At 49.4% G+C, this 19,466-nt stretch overlaps 1 protein-coding gene across 1 annotated transcript in view; it reads left to right on the top strand.

The window, feature by feature from the left end:
* The window catches only part of LOC123853228 (O-acyltransferase like protein-like), a 48,088-nt gene that overhangs the window by 12,432 nt on the left and 16,190 nt on the right, over positions 1-19,466 (top strand). The window contains exons 5-10 of the mRNA XM_064578787.1: positions 778-986; positions 5,013-5,192; positions 5,976-6,078; positions 11,665-11,766; positions 17,151-17,316; positions 18,934-19,013. Coding sequence (XP_064434857.1) covers positions 778-986; positions 5,013-5,192; positions 5,976-6,078; positions 11,665-11,766; positions 17,151-17,316; positions 18,934-19,013 — 840 coding nt within the window. The remainder of the gene's footprint in view (positions 1-777; positions 987-5,012; positions 5,193-5,975; positions 6,079-11,664; positions 11,767-17,150; positions 17,317-18,933; positions 19,014-19,466) is intronic.

Here is a 19,466-nt window from a genome sequence, read left to right as displayed (position 1 = left end):
CACTGAGAAATGTATCCTGTCCCAAAATAGTCCTGTTCCTGTCATGTGACTTCTGAAGATTAATTTCTTTTATTTGAGGCATGGCTTCTCCCACAAACACCTCAGCAATCCTACCTGTTACTTTTTGTTTGCATCATGCACTGGTCCTCCAGACAAGCTAATAGAATTGCTGGCCTGTAGCTGGAATAATTGGTAAGAGGCTTTCCTGAAAACCTCACTTATATAACTGCCCCTCCTGGGAGACGTCCATGTCTTTACCACCACCCCGTCACCCGCATCAAAGGCTACCTTTATAAAAACTAGTACCAATTTGATCGATTAAATAAATTGGTTTAATGAACATTTTAAAAAATTGGTAACAAGGAGTTCTTTCCCCCAAGTTCAGCTGCTATTTCTACTTTTCACTCCTGTTTCTATGCATGTCTGTGAGTTGGGTTCTTATTCATTTTGAAACTATATAATTCAGGTGAAAGATATGAATCCTTAGTCATATCAGCCGCAAGTATCTTCCTCAGTGTTTGGGTTGCTTCTGTTTATTTATTTATTTATTTTTTATAATTATAATAAGGAATTTAGTGAAATCCATTCATCTTTGCTTTTATCATTTCTTTCATTATTTATTCTAGAACACCACTCCCACTCCTTAAAACTGTTAGATATTTATCTGTGTCTTAGTCGGGGGCTTGAGTGGTTTGTTTTTCACTGGGCTCGTTTCTCTCATGTTCCCGTGGCATTGGTGTGAGGGGAGGCTTGGTCACACCTGTCTTCTCCCTGCAGGTGCCTCACCTTGCTGGGCGTCGTCCTGCCCCTGGCCGGGACTGTCTACGTGGCATTCAGGGGGAGGGGGTGTGACGACAGGGCGCCACCCACCCCTCCGGCCCCTGACAGGAGTCTGCCTTTGAGAGAGACACAGAGGACTGAACCGAGAAGCAGAGCGGGTTGCCCGGCCCATCTCTCACTATCAGGAACCCCAAGCAGAGGAAAAAGTAGGCATTTTAAGAAACTAACACCACTCATGAGAGGTGACTCAGATGAGTCGCAGTTGGAAAATAAACCCTACGGTGCTGGAATCTGGTGAATGCCCCACGGCTTCTAGATGCCAGTGTGGAGGTTGGGTCTCTGCTCTTTACAATGCGGTCTTTGTTTGCTATCAGAGTGTTAAGGCAAGGCCGCTGGAAATGCTGCTTTCTTTCTCGGGGACAATTATCCAGTGTGTCTTTGTGCTACCCAACGACTAGGTCAGAGCAGAGCTTGGCTTTCACTGGAGTAATCCTTTCGAGAACAATTCCATGATCCCAGTGTCTATTTTCAGTGTCGCAACTATGCAGATGACTCACAGAACCCCCCTGGCATCACTAAGGTAAAGGATTTACGTAGAAATCAAAGCCGGGGGTAAGTGCGCAACTGGCTAAAGGCGGGCGGAGGGTAGCTGAGCCAGAGCGAGATACCCCACCTAGTGAAGGGAGAGCTGGACGGCAGTGAGCGGTTGGTCACCTTGTGTTGTGTTTCAGGGACAAGTCAAGAGCATTTCCTTCATTTCTGCCTGCCCATATGGCAACGCAAAGCCCCCTGCCCCGCCCCCTCCCCCCACTCTGAAACAAGAATAGTGTCCTCGTGCAAACACCTTTAGGACGTGGGGAATCATGTTCAGCAGAGCCCCTGCAGGGGCACAGAATTGGCCTTCCCTTCTTCCAACTAAGGAGATAAAAAATAAGACACCATTTCAATGAATGGGCCAAAAGATTATGAGTATGTGATCAAGTAGCTTCAGGGAGTATGTCCCCTGTGGAGGGCACAGATGATTTTATCCGATCCTGTTTGGGATCTTCAGGCAAAACCAAAAACAAAGGTACCACCACCACAAACTCCCAACGGCAAGGAAAGCAACACAAAGCGTGTTTGTGTCAGGATGATGTAACAGAAGAGCTGAGAATGCTCGCCCTCCTTCCCAAGTCAGAAGGCGGTCCCTCTGCACCCATGGTCATCATCGTGGGAAGCGTTCATTGTTAAGCTCCTGCGCGGAGTCAGTCCCTGCTGCTCTGTAATTTCTACTCACAGGCCCTCATTTGGCCCTTCGACTTGGTCTCTTGTGTCTATTCCTCCACATCAGATACTGGGGACCAGTTATGATGGGCTCCCCCAAATCTCAGAGCCCATCAGTGTCTCCTCATGTGATGTGGTTCAAGAACTCAGCTGCCCGGCTGCCACATAGAAGGTTCCATGGGCATGGCAGAAAGAGCCCATGCTTAGCGATCCCTGGTTAGACCTGCCTTGGTTTCTAACTCTGCCCTTGGTCAGGTTGTCTGACCTCTAGGAAACTCAGTCTCCACCTGCGTAAAATGGGGGCATACAATGGGATTTGTTGAGGGAATTAAACGAGATAATGTGAACTGTCCTCCTCCTGATTCGTTGCTCTTTTCCTCATTCTCTTCCCTTAAGCCAGAAGCGGGAAAGGGGAGCAGCTTTAATTGGCCAACCCCTCTCGCTAACACTGACCTTGCTGAGGTCAGCTGGGTTCCAGGCACCTGCCGCATGCTTCTAGTTGTCAGACGGAGGGTGAGCCTGCAGTCCCCAAAATTTACCTTTGCCTATTATTAGTTGGAAGGCTGAGCTTCAGAGCTTGGCATTTTAAGGCCAGATCACAGGATTTTAGGCAGACACACCTGGTAGGGAGTCAGCAATCAGCCACTGAAACATTAGGGTTTTAGCCCAAAATAAGACTCTCTATGATCAGGATACGAAGGTTATGTTAGCTTTTTCAGCAGCTACACTTAAGTGCGGCTTCAGAAAGGTGTATGGGGTGGGGGTGGGGGGGTTCCATGTTCTGTTGCTGTAGCAATTTTTTTGTATTTAATACCATCAGTAAAATATCGCATCCTGAGTGGCTGGAAATAAAAATCGACATGGAGAGAGCCCCAGGGTCAGCATCTTTTTTCCTTTCCACTTTTCCACTCACCAGCGAGTCAAATCAACTTAAGACTACCGTGTCTTCTAGAAGCTTAGAGCCAAATTGGGTATTTCAGATGCCTGGTTCTTTATCCTCCAAATAATCATTGCATTCGCTCAGAGCGGTTTCCTGTTACATGAGCCTGTCCTTTCCTACTTAGATGAGAAAAATACGAGTGCATGTTTGGGGAAGTTTCCATGAACTAAATAGCTGTGGATTTCAGCCTCTGGAAGTCAGGGCTCTTAATCTGTGTTTGGTCACTTGAAGTGAGCTCACAGTAATAATCACTGAGAAAATCCAAAGGGGCCGCAAAGTTTTCCAAAACACCATCACACCCTGTGGTTCTCCAACTTCGGGAGCCTCAGAAGCACCTGGGGGGCTTGTCACAGCCCAGGTTGCTGGTCCTGACCCTCAAAGATTCTGAGGGGGTAGGTCTGGCGTGGGGCCTGGGACTGTGCCTTTCTAACAGGTTCCCGGGTGATGCTGAAGCTGCTGGACTGGGAACCCCCGCTTTGAGGACCACTGACCACATGCATCATTTCAACCGACCCTCCCCATGCCCCTTCGGCTTCTCCTTTCCATGTACAAATGAGTACAAGGGGCTCAGAGAGGCTGTCCTCCCCAAAGACCAGTTATTTTCAGACAGTGTTATAAGCTGCTACTAGTTAAGTTCACCCACAAGCAGAATTTAGCTGGAAAAAAAATCAAATGGTAGCAAAATGTATTCAGTACTCGCTTGCCAAGGTAGGCGTCAGGCCAGATGTTTGACAAATGTACTCAAAGGCTCACAAGAGCCCTGCCAAGAAGCCTGCTCAGTTTAAAGGGGAGGGAAGAGGTCCTGAGAGGCGGAAGAGTGGGTGAAACTGGGCAGAGCCCGGGGCCGTATCTCTCCACAGTGGCACGTGGCTTCTCGGGAGCCGAGGGGGGCCGGGACTCAGGACATAGGACACGGCTGATTGTGCCATGCCAAGTGCTAGTGAATGAAAATCCCTCTGTCGGGGTGAGCTCCGTGCCTTCAGGCAGGAACACTGGAGAGTGACTCCGAGGGAAAAACTCCTATTTACAGCTGGAGCCTCAAAAAGTTTGGCAATTACATTCTCCCATTTAAGAAACTGAGTTAGAGTTCCAGCACCTGGTTATAAGCCAGATCTCATTTGTAAATAGGTCTCAGTTCTGCAACCTTGCACCTGCAATGTGGAAACGCCAAGCCACATCCGAGAGAAAGTATGAGTCCCTTGGAGTGGCTTGAGCCTTCCTTTGGAGGTTCCCGGTTCACAATTCCAGCTCTCTGGAATTAATCTAAGTGAATCCAATTAAACTTTTTTAGAAATTAGAAGGAATAAGTTAAGTGGAAGGGATTAAAGCTATAGGGCTTAACGAGTGAGTAGATCAGCTGTTATGTCATCTCATTGGTTCTTCATGCGAATCCTAAGATTGTAAGATCAGCTTTGATTCCCATTTTGTAGATGTGGAAACATAGGCACAGAGAGGTTAACTCACTTGCCAGAGGTTGCAGAGCATCTAACAAAGGACAGCCAGGTTCAGAGCCAGGAGCATCTACCTAGAGGGCCAGCCTCCTTAACTGCTGTGCTATGCGCCCCTCTGTTTTCATCCCTGTACTTGACAGCTAGGGATGTGGTTTGCAAGTAATTCAGTCTTGGGAGGACAGAAGGAATGCCATTCCAAGTGGAATGCTGGCTTTATGGAGCATGTGGTTTCTGAATGATGTCTAAGACCCCCCCCCAACTTTGTAAAACAGGACTGGGGTCAGGGGTTGGCATCCCTGGGGCCTGAGCTTGGGCAGTGTATTCCGGGCACTGACCTCAGGGCACGCATGCTAGGGCAAGTCAAGGTTTACAGTGGAGGGAGACCCCATCCGAAGGTGCACAGATAGATCAAGAGGGGACCATGGAGAACTGGGTTGAGCAGTCCAGGGTCACAGCAAAGGAGTGTCTGTGTGACAACCGAGATCACCCACGGTGTGTGTGTTTTGACTCGTTTGTGGGGCAGCGTGTGGATTGATCTGGCTTTCAGGGTGGATGGTAACACCTGTGCTCTTGTCCAGGATTTTTAGGAGCCATGGAGCATGCTCTGACATGCTTTTCTTGGCAGAAGAATGTGCCGGCCGTCTGGACAACAGAGACTCCAGGGAGCCCGTGCTCTGTGCTGAACGGCATCCGGGTTCTGAGTCTCCTCTGGATCATGTCGGGGCACACCAGTCAGATGACTGCATGGCTGTCTTTGGGTGAGGAGAACCGATGAGTCCTTATGAGCAGTTGAGGAAGAGAGCTTTCCCGTGAGGGGAGTCTGTTGGGGCTGCAGCCTTCCCCAAGAGCAGCCTTCCTTCTATTTCAGAGAGATAGCCATGACCTCTCACAAGTGACTTTCCCAGGCCAGTGCCCAGCGGTCGCTTTACCTCCTCCCGGGTGTGAATCAGGCCCCTATGAACAGGTGAACAGCGATACCTGAGGATGGCATATTCCTTGTCCAAAGAGCTGGATTCCTCCTGGTAATGATGAATGAATCCAGAAACTAACGTTTCTTTCTCCCGGAAAAATAGTCAAGCGTAAATAAATATCGTGCACTGGTGTTAAATTAGGGTTTCTCGGCCTTCTGCCTGCGGCCTCACCTCCGAAGCACCCCTGGAAGGAGCCGCTCTTTGTAAGCGGGGCCAGCACGTGGGGCGGAGTTGAGGGGAGGGGCTGGCCTGGGGGGGTTTGGAGAAGCCCCCCGGCGATGTGCACCAGCCCGCGGCGGAGGGGTGACGCTGCCGAGCCCCTGAGCTGCGGGCACTGGGAGGGTAGGAAGCGGCTCAAAGCCTTGGTTACGGGTCCATGGTGGGCACTATCAGGTGTCTTGGTCACCATTTCTTAAGCCCATCTACCTTGGCCTCTCAAGCTGTGGGGCTGCACGACATCCTCTTGAAGCGATGAGAGTTGAAGGCGGTTCCTCTTGCTTGTTCTGAAAACCTAAATCACAGGACTTTCTGCTGGGAAACGAAAAGACACGGTTTTCATGTTTGTTGCAGATAACGTGCTCGAGTGGAAAACCAGAGTGCCTAAAAACCCACTGTACCTTTGTTCTCGAAGCGGCCCGTTCTATCTTGGGGTTGACACATTCTTCCTGGTCAGGTAATAGGGTGTTTTTTCCGCTGTTGTGCACGTTTGTCTGGGGACGTGCGCGTGTGTGTGATGACGTCATCGCTCCAGTGAGAAATACTGAACGGCTCACACTGATTTACTCCCTTGACCTTTGCTTCTGTCCGACTGTAGATAGCCCTGTTGTCATCAGCTCCTCTCTTCTGTATCTTCAGTTTGTTAAGTGAGGTAGGATGGCTCTCTAAAATTTTCTTTAAGATCTTATTAATTGATTCGAGACAGAAAGCGTGAGCTAGAGAGTGAGAAAGAGCATGAGCAGGGGGGAGGGGCAGAGGGAGAAGCAGGCTTCCCGCCGAGCAGGGAGCCCCATGTGGGGCTCGATCGCAGGACCCCAAGAGCATGACCTGAGCCGAAGGCAGACGCTCAATCGACTGAGCCACCCAGGCGCCCCTCCAATTTTTTTTTTTTTTTTTTTTTACAAAAGGTGATTTTATCTGAATCAAAGTTGTTTATTTCAGTGGTTCTCAAATTCTGGCCCATGGACTGATGCAAATCTGTGATAAAGTTGCCGGTTCTCACTAGAGTGAAATGTGAACAAATCTGAAAATGGTGTGACATTTCAGAAAGCTTTCTCTATTTAAATTAACTACTAAGAGGTACATTTTCTTAATTGTGTGATACACGTCAGGCACTGTGTTAAGTGCTGCAGCATTACCTCACTTAATCCCAACGATGTCCCCCTAACAGGGGACCACAACATCCCCATTTTCTTCCTTTTTTGTTGCTAGGGTGAAATTCACAACGTATCATAAAATTAAGCCCCCCAAGTGAACAATTCAGTGGCATTTAGTACATTTCCGGGATTGTGCAACCACCACTTCTAACTAGTTCCAAAACATGTTCAGCATCCCCAAAGGAGATCTCGTACCCATTAAGCGGATCTTCCCCACTCCCCCACCCCCCAGTTCCTAGAAATCTGCTCTCTGAATCTGTGGATTTACCTCTTCCAGGTATTTCGTATAAATGGGCCACAGAGCGTCTGGCCTTTTTGTGTCTGTTTCTTTCACTTAGCGTGATGTTTCTGAGGCTCATGCACGTTGTAGCACAATTCAGTACTTCATTCCTTTTTATGACCGAGTAAGATTCCATTGTATGGATGGACTACAAAATCTCTACTTTAAAGGTAACTGAGGGAGATAGTCCTGGCGCTGACCCGCTACCCAAACTCAGGCAGGCTGACTCTGGAGCCCGTGTTCTCTGTCACCGTGCGGACCTGCCTCTACCTCTTTGGGGTTAAATGTCTCTTCCTTCACAGAGAGATGGTGACAGTAGATGGCACTTGCTTCCATCAAATGCTAGGCATTCATCCATCATCTACTGAATTCCTGTTTGCTGGGCATCGTTCTAGGCCCTGAGGATACAACCATGGATAAAACAAAGGAGGACTTCTTGTGGTCCCAAGACTGTGTGTGTGTGTGTGTGTGTGTGTGTTTGTCCAGCAATAAGCCAACAAACAAGAAAAAATGTGGTAGTAATAAATACTAGGAAAGAATAGAACAGTGGTCTGTGAGAGCGAGTGGGTACCTATTTAGAGTCGTCAGAGAAGGCTTGTCTGTTGAGGGGCTGCTGTTGGATCTGAGCGGCAAGAAGGAGCCAGCCATGGAAAAATCCAGGACGGAAAAGCTTCAGGCAAACTGAGGCACTGGTGCAGATGAGCTAAGGGGAGAGAGAGAGAGAGAGAGAGAGAGCCCCGATAAAGGAGCAGAAAGAAGGCTGAAGCATAGTGAAGGTGGGGAGAGTGGGAGGAGAGGAAAGAGAGTGAGCCACGCAGGGCCAGACCACAGAGGACCTTGTAGCAAGACTCAGGAATTTGGACTTCTGTCTCCGTGGAACAGGAAGTGGTTGAATAGCTTTCATTTGAAAAGCGGTATCATCTGATATCTTATTTTATTTTTTTATTATATTTTAAAAAAAGATTTTATTTATTTATTTGACAGAGAGAGAGATAGTGAGAGCAGGAACACAAGCAGGAGGAGCAGGAGAGGGAGAAGCAGGCTGCCCCACTGAGCAGGGAGCCCGATGCTGGGCTTGATTCCGGGACCCTGACTGACTGTGGGTGGGGGGCCTGCACGGATGGCAGGGTATGGAGGGGCTGACTGTGGTTGGGGGAGCTGCACAGTGGCTGGGGATCAGGAGAGGTCCCAGTCATGAGAGGGGATCCGAGAACACGTCTACATTACATGCTAGGAACGACCAAAGAGGAGCGACATGGGGATGGATGCTCAGATTGCCGTTGGCCAGACAAGGGAGCAAGCTCTGATGAGTGCCTCCTAGTTTTTTTTCATTTTAAAGTCTATGACATGCCAAAGCGTACGAACCACTGACCCACCAGATTAGGAGAGAGCCAGCTCGCAAACAGAAGCAACAGGAGGCTGAGGATGCCCATCATGCCTGCAGCACTTACTTCCCTGAGCCACTGTGGCTAGCCCCCTCCTTCAGGCACTTGCTCAAATGCTGCCTTCCCCCCGCACCATGCTCGTGCCCCCTGTTTAAAATGGACCCACCGGCGCTCTTAACTTCCTTTTTCCTAATTTAACTTTTCTCTTTATCTAACATACCTAGAGATGCCACTTACTTATTATTTCTGTATTTATTGCCCATGTCTCTCCCCTGGAATATAAGGCAGGACTTTCTTCTGTTTTGTGTCCTGCTGTCTGGCCAAAAACAGTGCCAAGAGTATAGTATTGCTCAATAAGTAGTGGTTGAAATGATTTCTTTCTTTCTTTCTTTCTTTTTTGGAAATGGTTTCTTAATTGTTTTAGCTCAAGCCTCTCTTGTGATAGTTTCTTGGGGGAATGCAGAGAAAGTAGGGTACAGAATGAGCTGAGACCTGGCCTCCAGGGCAGAGCTTATGCTAGGAGGTGGCCAGGGTGACTGTCGAGTGGCGAGGGTCAGAGGCTACCATCTGCAGTGATATGGGGGCCAGTAGGTACCAGACTTTCCAAGAGGGCACAGCTGGGCCTAACCAAAGCAGGCAGAGCCCAGCTGCGGGGGACCTGGACCGGCCCCTGGTGGGTGGGGAGGTCTGCCCAGGGGACAGCATTCAAAGTCCAGAACTCTGTTCCCTGCAAGAGGACTAGTAAGAACAAGGCAAAAGGAAAAAAAAAAAAAAGACACCAAATGCTGGATGGGACTGATTGGCAGAGCTCCAAACCGTGGGAGGGAAGCTGGCAAGGCCAGATCGGGATGCTGGAACCAGAGCCAAAACTCAGGCTGGAGGATTGCCACCAGGAGGGAAGAATGAAGGCCTGAAGAGCCACTGGTCATGCCTGGACTCTCGGTGCGAATCTCTGAGACAATAGGGACACCACCGGGTCAGTCCTAAGATACCCACAACACAGGCCAAGGCTATGAAATTTCAGATGTCCAAGAAACGACAAATAGGCGCCCCTTTATAGTAAAGGCTACATATCTGACCCCAGGCTCACTCTGGGGCCTGAGGAGTGCCGGGCCTCTTATCAGTGGTTCTCAGAGTCTAGTCCCAATGCAGTTGGACTAGCCTCATCTGGAAGGTTGTTAGAAATGCAGATTCCCAGGCCCATCCCAGGCCCACTGACTCACAGTGTCCTTGGGGTGCCGTTGCCTCCTGCTAGAGTCCGTGGACCACTGCGTGAGCCTCGGCATAAGGAGCTGAGGATGGCGGAGTGGAAGCGAGCAGCTCCTGACCCGGCCTAAGAGGCCAAGACATCTGTCTCTTTTCTCTTTATCCCTGTTTGCTTCTATTTCTCTTTGCCTGTCTCAGTAACTGTTTTCTTCCCCTCCAGCATTCATTTTGTTTACTTTAGAAAGTGCACATTGGGGCACCAGGGTGGCTTGGTCGGAAGAGCAGTCGACTCTTGACCTTGGGGTCGTCGGTTCGAGCCCCACATGGGGAGTAGAAAGGACTTAAATAAATAAACTTAAAAAAGAAAAGAAAGTGCACATATTCTCTTAAATAAAATTTTCATTTGGACAATGGAAATATTACTAAGGGATGCCTAGTATCGCCTTCGTGCTAAGAGCCTACAATCTTTTATTCCATATACAATAAACCCAGGAAGTTAGAACGAATATCATGCCCATTTTTATAGCTGGGAAAGTTGATGTGCAGAGATGAAATAACTTGCCTCAGTCTCCCCCCACCAGCTAGGAAAGTTAGAATTAGAACTGAAACATTATGTTTGTTTCGGGCCCAAAGCCTGTCTTAACCCACCGTGTCATTCATATTTTACATAGTAAAGCCAAAGACCCCTGACTATCGCTGGGGACGGTCGGGGATCCCTTTCTACCTCTCCCGCTGACTCCGCGCAACTCTACGGCAGGATTGCACTCTTCCCCCGTGGAGGCAGGTCTCTGGGTCTTCCCAGCCTCCGACAGCGACTTCTCCTGCTCAAGGCCTGTTTTCTCTGCCACCTTTCTCTTTGTCCTCCAGACCAACTGAACGGCGGGCTGGTGCACGCCCGCACACAGAGACAGACCCCGATTCATTCTTTCCTGAAATGAAGAGGAGGCCGGAATTGGAATTGGCTGTCTCACTTCCACAACTCCGCGCCTTTCTGCACGTCTCTATCAATTGTGTTCCTATTCTAGTGACTCCAACTTGCTGTGTTTCAAAAGAAAATCGTGCTGGCAGAGAACAAAGACGTTCTCTAACCCTCCCTGATCCCTTCCAACACACACACAGCCTTCTTTTGCAATAGGAAATGCATTTGTTCCTTAGGGAAACACCCACAAGGATCATTGGCATCCAGGTCAAAAGGTCAGGAAACTCCCTCCCAAACTTGCTTATCATCAGGTTAGAACTCAGAGACGTAGCCTGTTTCTTTAGCTGAGCATTCCGGGTAACACATTTGTCATCAGGATATGTTGGTGGAGAATCTTGGGCAACCCACTGAGTCCTTGCGCTTCGGTATCCCTATTAGGTAAGCAGGGATAGTAACATCTTCCCTTTTACCAATCACTCGCTCAACAAACATTTATTGCAAAGGAGTTTGGTATTGCTCTAGAAGCTAAAGCAACACCGTCAGCGAGAGTACTTTGAAAACGAGGTGGTACCATAAAAGCGGAAGGCTTTGGATGTTATTATTTCAAAAGGCTAATGTGGTAGCTCATAAAGTTGTTCACCAACTATTTCTGGCTCTCTTCCCTCCAGGCCCTTGGTAAGAGTCTACTTCCTGGCCCTGTGGCGGTTGGGTGGGAACTAGTTCTGGCCAATGAGGGGTACCTGGTGTTGCCAGTATGCTAAGAGCTTTAAACATGTCACTTCTGGGCTAGAGCATTTCACTGGTGGTCTGAAGCCCTCCAGCACGCTTTGTTCTCTGCCAGGATTGCTGGTGCTCTTTCAGAGAGGGGCTGCAGCCTCAGCCTGGGTCTCCTGGTGGGGAAGATGCTGAGCTCGAGGTGACTGGCCGTGGGCATGCAGCATAAGCAAGAAAGAAAACTATTATTGCTTTGGTGTTGGAGATAATCTTGTTCCTACAGTATCACTTACTGTACCCTGATAGAGACAACCACGTTAATCATCGGATGAAGTGTATCATGGATCAGTAATTCCTGTGACTCATCCTCTCTCTCTCTCAGTGGCTGGTTAAGTGCAAGGTCGTTTTTAAAGATACATCAGAATTCAGACAAAGGAACAACCCTCAGAGTCATACTCAGATACGTCCTCAGCCGCCTTACAAGGTAGGTCTGTTCGTCTCATCTCTTAATTCATTATTGCTGTGTAATCATTTATTACTCTTTTGAAATAATTTTCAAAGAAAAATAAACCGAGACATGGTTTTCTTCATAAAGTTGATTTTTGCTGGCTTAATGGCTTTTGCCAGTAGAAGATACCAATTTTTGTGACAATTATCCTAATAGAATTTGAACTATATTAAACCAGCAAAAACATCCTTATCCCTCAGCTGATGGGCAGCAGATTTCAAGAAATGTACTGTCAGGTTTCCCTGGAATGTGTATCCAATGGGAGAAGGTGCAGGGCTTCTATAAATTGGTAGTAATTGGGTCCTGTAACTCAGAGTACTAAGGGTAATGATAAAAATAAAATAAGATATAACAAGGAGAGGGGCAGGTGATGCTTGAGACAATGGTGCTTCTGCTCAGAGGGAGGCAGGGAGGACATGGTCCTTGTTATGAACGTGTGGATGGTTGGGGCAGAAGGGGATACGGTTCTGGGATGGAGTATGGGGTCAGTGGGAGCGCAGACAGGTTGTGAGGCAATGAGACCCACACTCTGCTTAGGCTGAAGAGGAAATTTCAACTCACGTAGCCCAACGTTCCTTTTGGACCTTCTCTAAACCATGGCTTGTTGCTGGCTGAGCTGGAGCCAGCTCTCATTGCTTAGGGCCCATGCCTCTCTTGTCACACTTCGTTATCATGGAACAGGAAGGAGGGTCTTGACACAGTCTTCTGGGCTAGTAAAATGGAGTGCGTAAGATCTGACTGTAGTTGGTCTGCCTGGGCTTGCATTCTGTCTCAATCCTCTGCCAGCTGTGTGACCCCGAGGAGGTGTTTCAACCTTTCTGCGTTTGAGTTTTCTTATCTCAGAAATGGGAAGAATAGTGGCACTCACGCCACTGGACTCTTGTGAGGATGAAACGAGAGAACATGTGCTAAGAGTAGAAACGTGTGTGACACGTAGTAAGCTCAAGCTGCCATTATTAACTGTTGTTGCTGCTTACACCTTGTAACTTTTCCGGTAAATAGGTTAAGAATGAGTCTGAGCCAGGAAATAGACCTCTACTGATGTCTTTTCACCATGACCTTTGTGGTTTCTTCCAAACACTATTAAATCTAGCCCTTGTCCTGCCTGCTTGACAGAGTGCTTATTCCTTCAATATCTTCTGGGTAACTTGGCACTGGGGTTAGCCTATTCTACCCTGTGGTCTTCTGTAGAGGGAGTGGTGTTAATGAGAGATGCTGATGGGTTGTTAGGGGGTGGGGCGTGGGATCCCCTGGCTTGGTGGGTTCTGCCTGGGAAACCTGCTTCAGAAGAAAAGTCCTAGAGTGGGGGACTGAAGAGCGGGAAGTGTTTTAGCGGGAAGATAAAGCAGTAGTGGGGGCAGGAAGAGTGTGTGTGTGTGTGTGTGTGTGTGTGTCTTTATGGGGCAAGATGGCTGCGAGGATCCCATGAGTAAATTATTGCAATATCTGGGCAGGACAGCAGATTTGGGCTGGTGATTGGCATTGGGAATGGAGAGAGGGCAAATCAAGCACACTCAAATTTTCCAGCCTCAACGACATGGTGGATGGTGGTAATGTTCTTGAGATAGGGAGCTCTGGGAAAGTGGCAGATTGAAGCCAGGAAGAGAGAGTCTAAAGTGGGACAAAACTTTGTTGAAAAATCAGAGGAAGCATCACCAATCGAGTTTGAACTCACTCTCTAAGGTAAACCCAGTGAGAAAGCAGCCATACTCCTAGCCAATTTGATGTTCTCATTCTTGTTGGCAAAACCCACTGTTATTACTCAATTATAATCGATTGCTTGCCTCCTTACTTCCAAGAGGACTGGAAGTAAGATCATTTGTTCACTCACTCTTCTGTATTTGTTGAGGGCCCCCTGTGTGCCAAACACTGTTGTAAGCTCTGGGGACTCAGCACTTAATAACCATGCAAATGCCTTCTGGCCTGGGGGTTATGTTCTAGTGAATAGAGATAGACAATCAACAAATAAATATGCAACATTAAGCTGCAACATGCAAATACGTTTCTAACAGGTCAGTGATGGTAAGTGTCACAAAGTGTTAATTGGAAGACTGAGGCACCATGCGGTCTTCCTCTGGAAGGGTAGTCAGGGGAGATGACATTTGTCAAAGGAAATAAAAGAAGGTTCTAAGCAAAGAGAATGCTGTGAGGGAAGAATGGCCTACGTGGGGAGTGGGTGCAGAGAAGGGGACACTGTTGGTGTGTTTGGAAGACCGCAGAGAGCCTGCTGGAGTGGAGGGAGTGGTTAACTTGGAGAACAGAAGGGAGTGAGTTCAGAGAGGTGGGCCTGGAGCTCCATGGCCCCGGGGCATACAGGACCTGTTAGCGGCCCTAAGGACTTTCTATTTTATTTGGAGACCAGAGGCTTTGGGGGATTCCCGGAGGGGAGTGGCACGGTCAGATTTACATTTTCCAAGAATCACTCTGAGAATAGACAGCAAGAGGACAAGGGCAAGAGTTGGGCGACAGCTGGGAGCTATCATGGCTTTAAGAAAATGCAAAAACCCAGCTTCCAAGGGTCAATCAGAACAAAGATTACATAATGAGAAACAAGGGGAGTAGATGTTCCAGACCCTTAAAACTGTGATTATTCCAACCAGGAGCCACATTTTAAAAATCAAGAGAGTTTTTTAATAGGTAAAAAAATTCCTGGTAAAAATGTCTAACTGTAAAACTAATGATGTAATGTATGGTGATTAACGTAACATAATAAAAAAATGTCTAACTGTAACAGAAGGCTATATACTAAAAGTAAGGGTACCCATTCCAGTCTCACTCCCCACAGGACACCTTTGATAACAGTTTCTTGTGAATTCTTGCAGATACTTTCCGTGTATTTCTATGCATTAGGATTTTTTTTCCCTCATGAATAGGTTTATACTATATGCCGCACTATTTTGCGTGTAGCTTTTTTGCACTTAATGATTAATGTTGGCATGTCTCTCTCTCTCTGCATGAAAGGACTTCACTGACTTCAAAGGTTGCCTGGGATGGTGATGTGTGGGTGGACTGTTAGGAGTTTAACCTGTCCCCATTAATGGGCATGGTGGTAATTCCAAGTTTTTGCTATCTTAGACAATAATACAGTGTCTCTACATTTTTGTGCACTGTTGTGAACATGTTTGTGGGTAAATTCCTACAAGTAGAATTGGTAGTTTGGTGCATCTAACATTTTGATGGACGTTTTCCGATTTACCTTCCCGCCCACCAGGTATGAGAATGCCTGCTTCTCACGCCTCTTACAACAGCCGAAGTTGTGCTTTTTAATCTTTGAAAACCTTGACTTTAAATCTTCCAGAAGCTTGGACAAAAATGAAGAGCATTTACATTTACCTGATGCTTTCGATGTTTCCCACTGTTTTCTTACTGATCTCATCTGGTTCTCAAAAAATCTCAGGAGGCAGGAATCATGAGCCTCCTTAAAATAAGGAATTCTTATTCCCCCTTTTCCACAGAAGAGGGAAGAGGGAAGTTATATGATGTTCTCAGTATGAAAATTTAGATAAAACCAGAACGCCCATTTCTGTAGCTTTGCTCCTCAAGGTGAGACCCACCCCAGCAGCCCCTGCCTCGCCCCCGCAGGCCCCAACTCAGAGGCTGCGCTGGGGAGGACGATGCCCGGACCCTGCTCCCTTCTGAGGGCATCTGACCTGAACTGTGGTTCTGAGGGGAGCAGGGGGTTGACGTACTCTCCCCGGGGAGGTGACAGATGGTGGGAAGGGAGGCTTGGGAGGCCTGTGGGAGCAGCTGCAGGGCAGCCTGGTCAGATGGCTAATGTGGCAGGGCCCAGGCCTGGGGAGGGCTCCATGGCTGTTGTCTGAGCTGATCGGGGGAGACACGTCTCGGCACCGTCGGCAGAGCCCTTTCTGACTGTGATCTGCAAGTCCCACCTGCTCCCTGCATGCCCACAGCCCTCCAGCCTACCGGACACATGCTAGGAGGGATGCTATCATCGTGGGGAGGACGGGAGGCCAACAGGCCCGGGGCCCGTGCAGACCAGAGGCTGGGTGCTGCCCCCGCCCACCCCGGAGTCCCACCCTTCCCATCTGTCACAGCCCACCCCGCACCCTGGTGCCCCCACTGAAATGTTCGGAGACACTGCTGGGCCATGTGCTCTGCTCTGAATTTCTAAATGTGTTCTTTTAAAAGATGGCTGGGGTCCTAGCTCACCCAGAATCCATGCCAGGACCGTGTCCCTCTCCCCGCTACAACCTCACTTCTAAACTCGAGGCCAGTGAGGTCCCATAGGTAGCCACCCGACAGGTGGCCCTCGGACATGTGGGCGAGTAGTAAATGTACACACCGGATTCGAAAGATGTAGTCAAAGAAGAAAGGATGTTAATCAGCTCACTAACTTTTGAGATTGATTACCTATTGAAATAATATTTTGGGGGCGCCTGGGTGGCTCAGTTGGTTAAGCGACTGCCTTCAGCTCAGGTCATGATCCCAGGGTCCTGGGATCGAGTCCCGCATCGGGCTCCCTGCTCTGCGGGGAGCCTCCTTCTCCCTCTCCCACTCCCCCTGCTTGTGTTCCCTCTCTCGCTGTGTCTCTCTCTGTCAAATAAATAAATAAAATCTTTAAAAAAAAAAAAGATTATGAAATAATATTTTGGATACATTGAGCTCTATAAGGTACAGTATTAAAATTCACTGTAGCTGTTTCTTTCTTTTTTTTTTTTTACGATTTTATTTATTTGTTGGACAGACAGAGAGCGAGCACAAGCAGGGGGAGCGGCAGGCAGAGGGAGAAGCAGGCTTCCCGCCGAGCAGGGAGCCCCGTGCGGGACTCGCTCCCAGGGTGACAAACGGCGGCTAGAATGTGTACCCTAGGTGGCAGATGTGGCTCCAGTTCTGTTTCTAAAGGACACCTGTGCCTTTTTTCCCATCATCTTTGTAGCTACTTCAGGTCCTGCTCGGGACGAGGTAGGGTATGAAGGGAGGGAGGGAGAAATAAAGAGCAGGAACCGATGTCTGATCTCAGCACCGCGGTAATGGCTGGGCCACCTCGGACGAATCGCCCACACTTAGAGCTCTCATTTCCCCACCAGTAAAATGCACGTAGTATTTCCCTGAAGGAGTGTTCCGAGGGTTAGAAGTATCTGAGAAGCTCCTAGCACAGCGGCCAACATGCTCAATGACTAATAGTATTTTTGCATCCACAGCACTGGAGCTGGCTCAGGGCTGGGGGCTCATGATGTTTGACCCAGGAATGTGGGAGTGTTTGCGGTGTGGCCGGGAGCTGGTCGCCCACCCGGTACAATCTGGTTTGCAGCATCTCTCGCTCACTCGCCCAGGGGACCAGGGGACCGAACGGAACCCCTGTGGAGAGTGACCTTCTCTCCCCCGGCTCTCCCTGCCAGGCTGCAGCCTCTCCACCTGTATTCCGTGTGCCTGTTGGTTGGCTTGTTCTCTCTTGTTCCCTGGGGACCTGTCTGGGACGTGCCCAAGTTCCACCTGGATAACTGCCGGCAGGCGTGGTGGACAAATCTGCTGTTGGTCAATAATTTCCTGTCGGTCCGAAACGCGGTGAGTCCCCTGTTAGGGGCTAGCGACAGGCAGGCGGGCAGGGGCAAACGCTGGGTCTCCCTTCACGTGGTTTGGTGAACTTTCCAAGGGCCAACCCGAGTCCAGTGCCCTTTCTTCTGGCATATTCTGTGGAGTAACAGCGAAGCCATAGTAAGGTGGGCTGCGGGCAGGGAGCCTAGCCCCTTAGGATGGGTGAGCGTTACCAAACCAGTCCTGGCAGGGAGGGTTGCTGTGACAGGCGGAGGGGGGGAGTAGTGGGCATTGCCCACCGACCATCGAGGTGCCTGTCCCGGATGCAGCCGGCCTTGCCCCGTCGGGTTCCTGTTCCAGCCCGTGTCACCCCATGGAGAAAGGACACGTTCTTCCCCTGTAATTGGGATGGAACACTGCACTGCACCTTCGCCGTAATGAATTCTTTTCCATTTCAAGCCACAGCCTCTGTATATGTGGGTGGGGGCTTCCCCAAAGCCCTCCTCTCCTCATAATGACGTTGGAGTAAACGCAAGTGAAATTGCTGTAATTAAATCATGTCACTGACGTTTGCACATGCCTGGAAAGCAAGGCTGACAAGAGAATCGCTAGAGCGTGACTCATCTCTGTGCGTAACTACTTACCAACGGGGTGGCTGCCCTCCGTCAGCCAGTGCCTGGCAGCTCGGACAGGGTGTCCGTCCCAGCCTAACCGCCTTCAGAGGGGCCCATGTCTGGGACAGGGCCCATGGAGGACAGGCTGGCCCGTTCGCCCAGATGCAGACTGGCTGGGGCCGTGCGTGGGCAGCGGGGACAAGGACACGAGCCAGCCCCTCCTGGAGGCAAAGCCCGCCTCAGGTCCCTGAAAGCAGAAGTGTGAGACCTGTCAGGCCTTGAGTCCTCACAGATTTGCCCATCCTGGGAACTTCTTTCTAGCGGGGACAAGGAAAGATGTCACTTGCCCTGGATAAGTCTGGTGGGGGATTGGAGGGAACAAGGAGCCTTTTATCTCTGAAGCCCTGGAGAGAATTGCCCCGGGAATCTCCTCACATTGAAGAAGAAATACAGGTAACTGCCTCCCTCCACACAAAGGCGGACAGCCTCTGCAGCGAGGTGGCTTGGGCCAGAGGACCGCCTGTCAGGCTCTCGTGGGAACTCTGGGCCTTCCCAGAAAAGCTCGTCAGGAGACAGGCCTCCATGCTAAGTGAGCACACTCCTCCCCTGGAGGCTGGGAGGGCCGGCAAGGCAGGGAAGAGGGCACAACATGGACTCTGACGGCACCAAAACCATGGTTGTTCCTTACATCTGGGTCATGGGATGGCATTGAGCTCCCACGAGGGTGCTGGGAGCTTAGCTCTTACTGCTTTTTTTCAACAAGCGAGAACACTTGCCCGCATTTCCATTTTGTAAGCTGGCAATAATAATCCCCACCACCCAGGCTTGTTCCCGGATTAAATGAGATGGGGTACCTGAAATACCTGGAACTCAGAATTCCTTTCTCTTCCCATGGAAATCCACCACCTGCCCCCCTCCCCCCCTCCCCCCCGCAGCTGCCCAGTGAATTCCTCCTCCAGCTCCAGAAAGGTGAGACAATGTGGGGTGCCCCATGAGCGAGGGAAAGGGGTCACCTCTGCTCCTCTCGTTTCAGTGTAATGGCTGGACGTGGTACCTCGCCAACGACTTTCAGTTCCATCTCACCACGCCGGCGATCGTCCTCATCCACGGAAAGTGAGTTTCCCTGGGACAGGTGTGGTCTCCCCGTGGGGTGTCTCCCACGGAACTCTCAGCGAGTCCTACAGTTTTGGGCACAGCAGCCTTTACAGTTTAGGAAACACACTTTTCAGAACAGTCTGGACACCACATCCTCCACTGTTTACCTTCCTCCGCATCCTCCTCTGATCTTTGTCCTACTCGAATCCCACTGTGTTTTTGCAGAGTTGCAATCTGTGTGTATTAATATCCTGTCTCAGCTTTTTCCACTTAACGGTCTTTGTAAACATTGCCACATAGTGACACGATCTGCATACTTGTCAGTTTTCAGAGTAATAAACCATTTCTGTGGTTGGCCATCTAGGTTAGGTCCAGTTTGTCATGACTCCAAATGACCCCTCGATGACTGTCTTTGAACGTACTACATTTCCACCCTTCTTCATTTCCGTGGGGCCCTATTTCAAGGTGGAA

This window comes from Mirounga angustirostris, unplaced genomic scaffold (genome assembly GCF_029215605.1).
Source record: "Mirounga angustirostris isolate CCGP_5_RB_7025 unplaced genomic scaffold, mMirAng1.0.hap1 SCAF_14, whole genome shotgun sequence".
NCBI lineage: Eukaryota > Metazoa > Chordata > Mammalia > Carnivora > Phocidae > Mirounga > Mirounga angustirostris.
The sequence above is the reverse complement of the archived record's forward strand: the minus strand, read 5'-3'. Positions and strand labels throughout refer to the sequence as shown.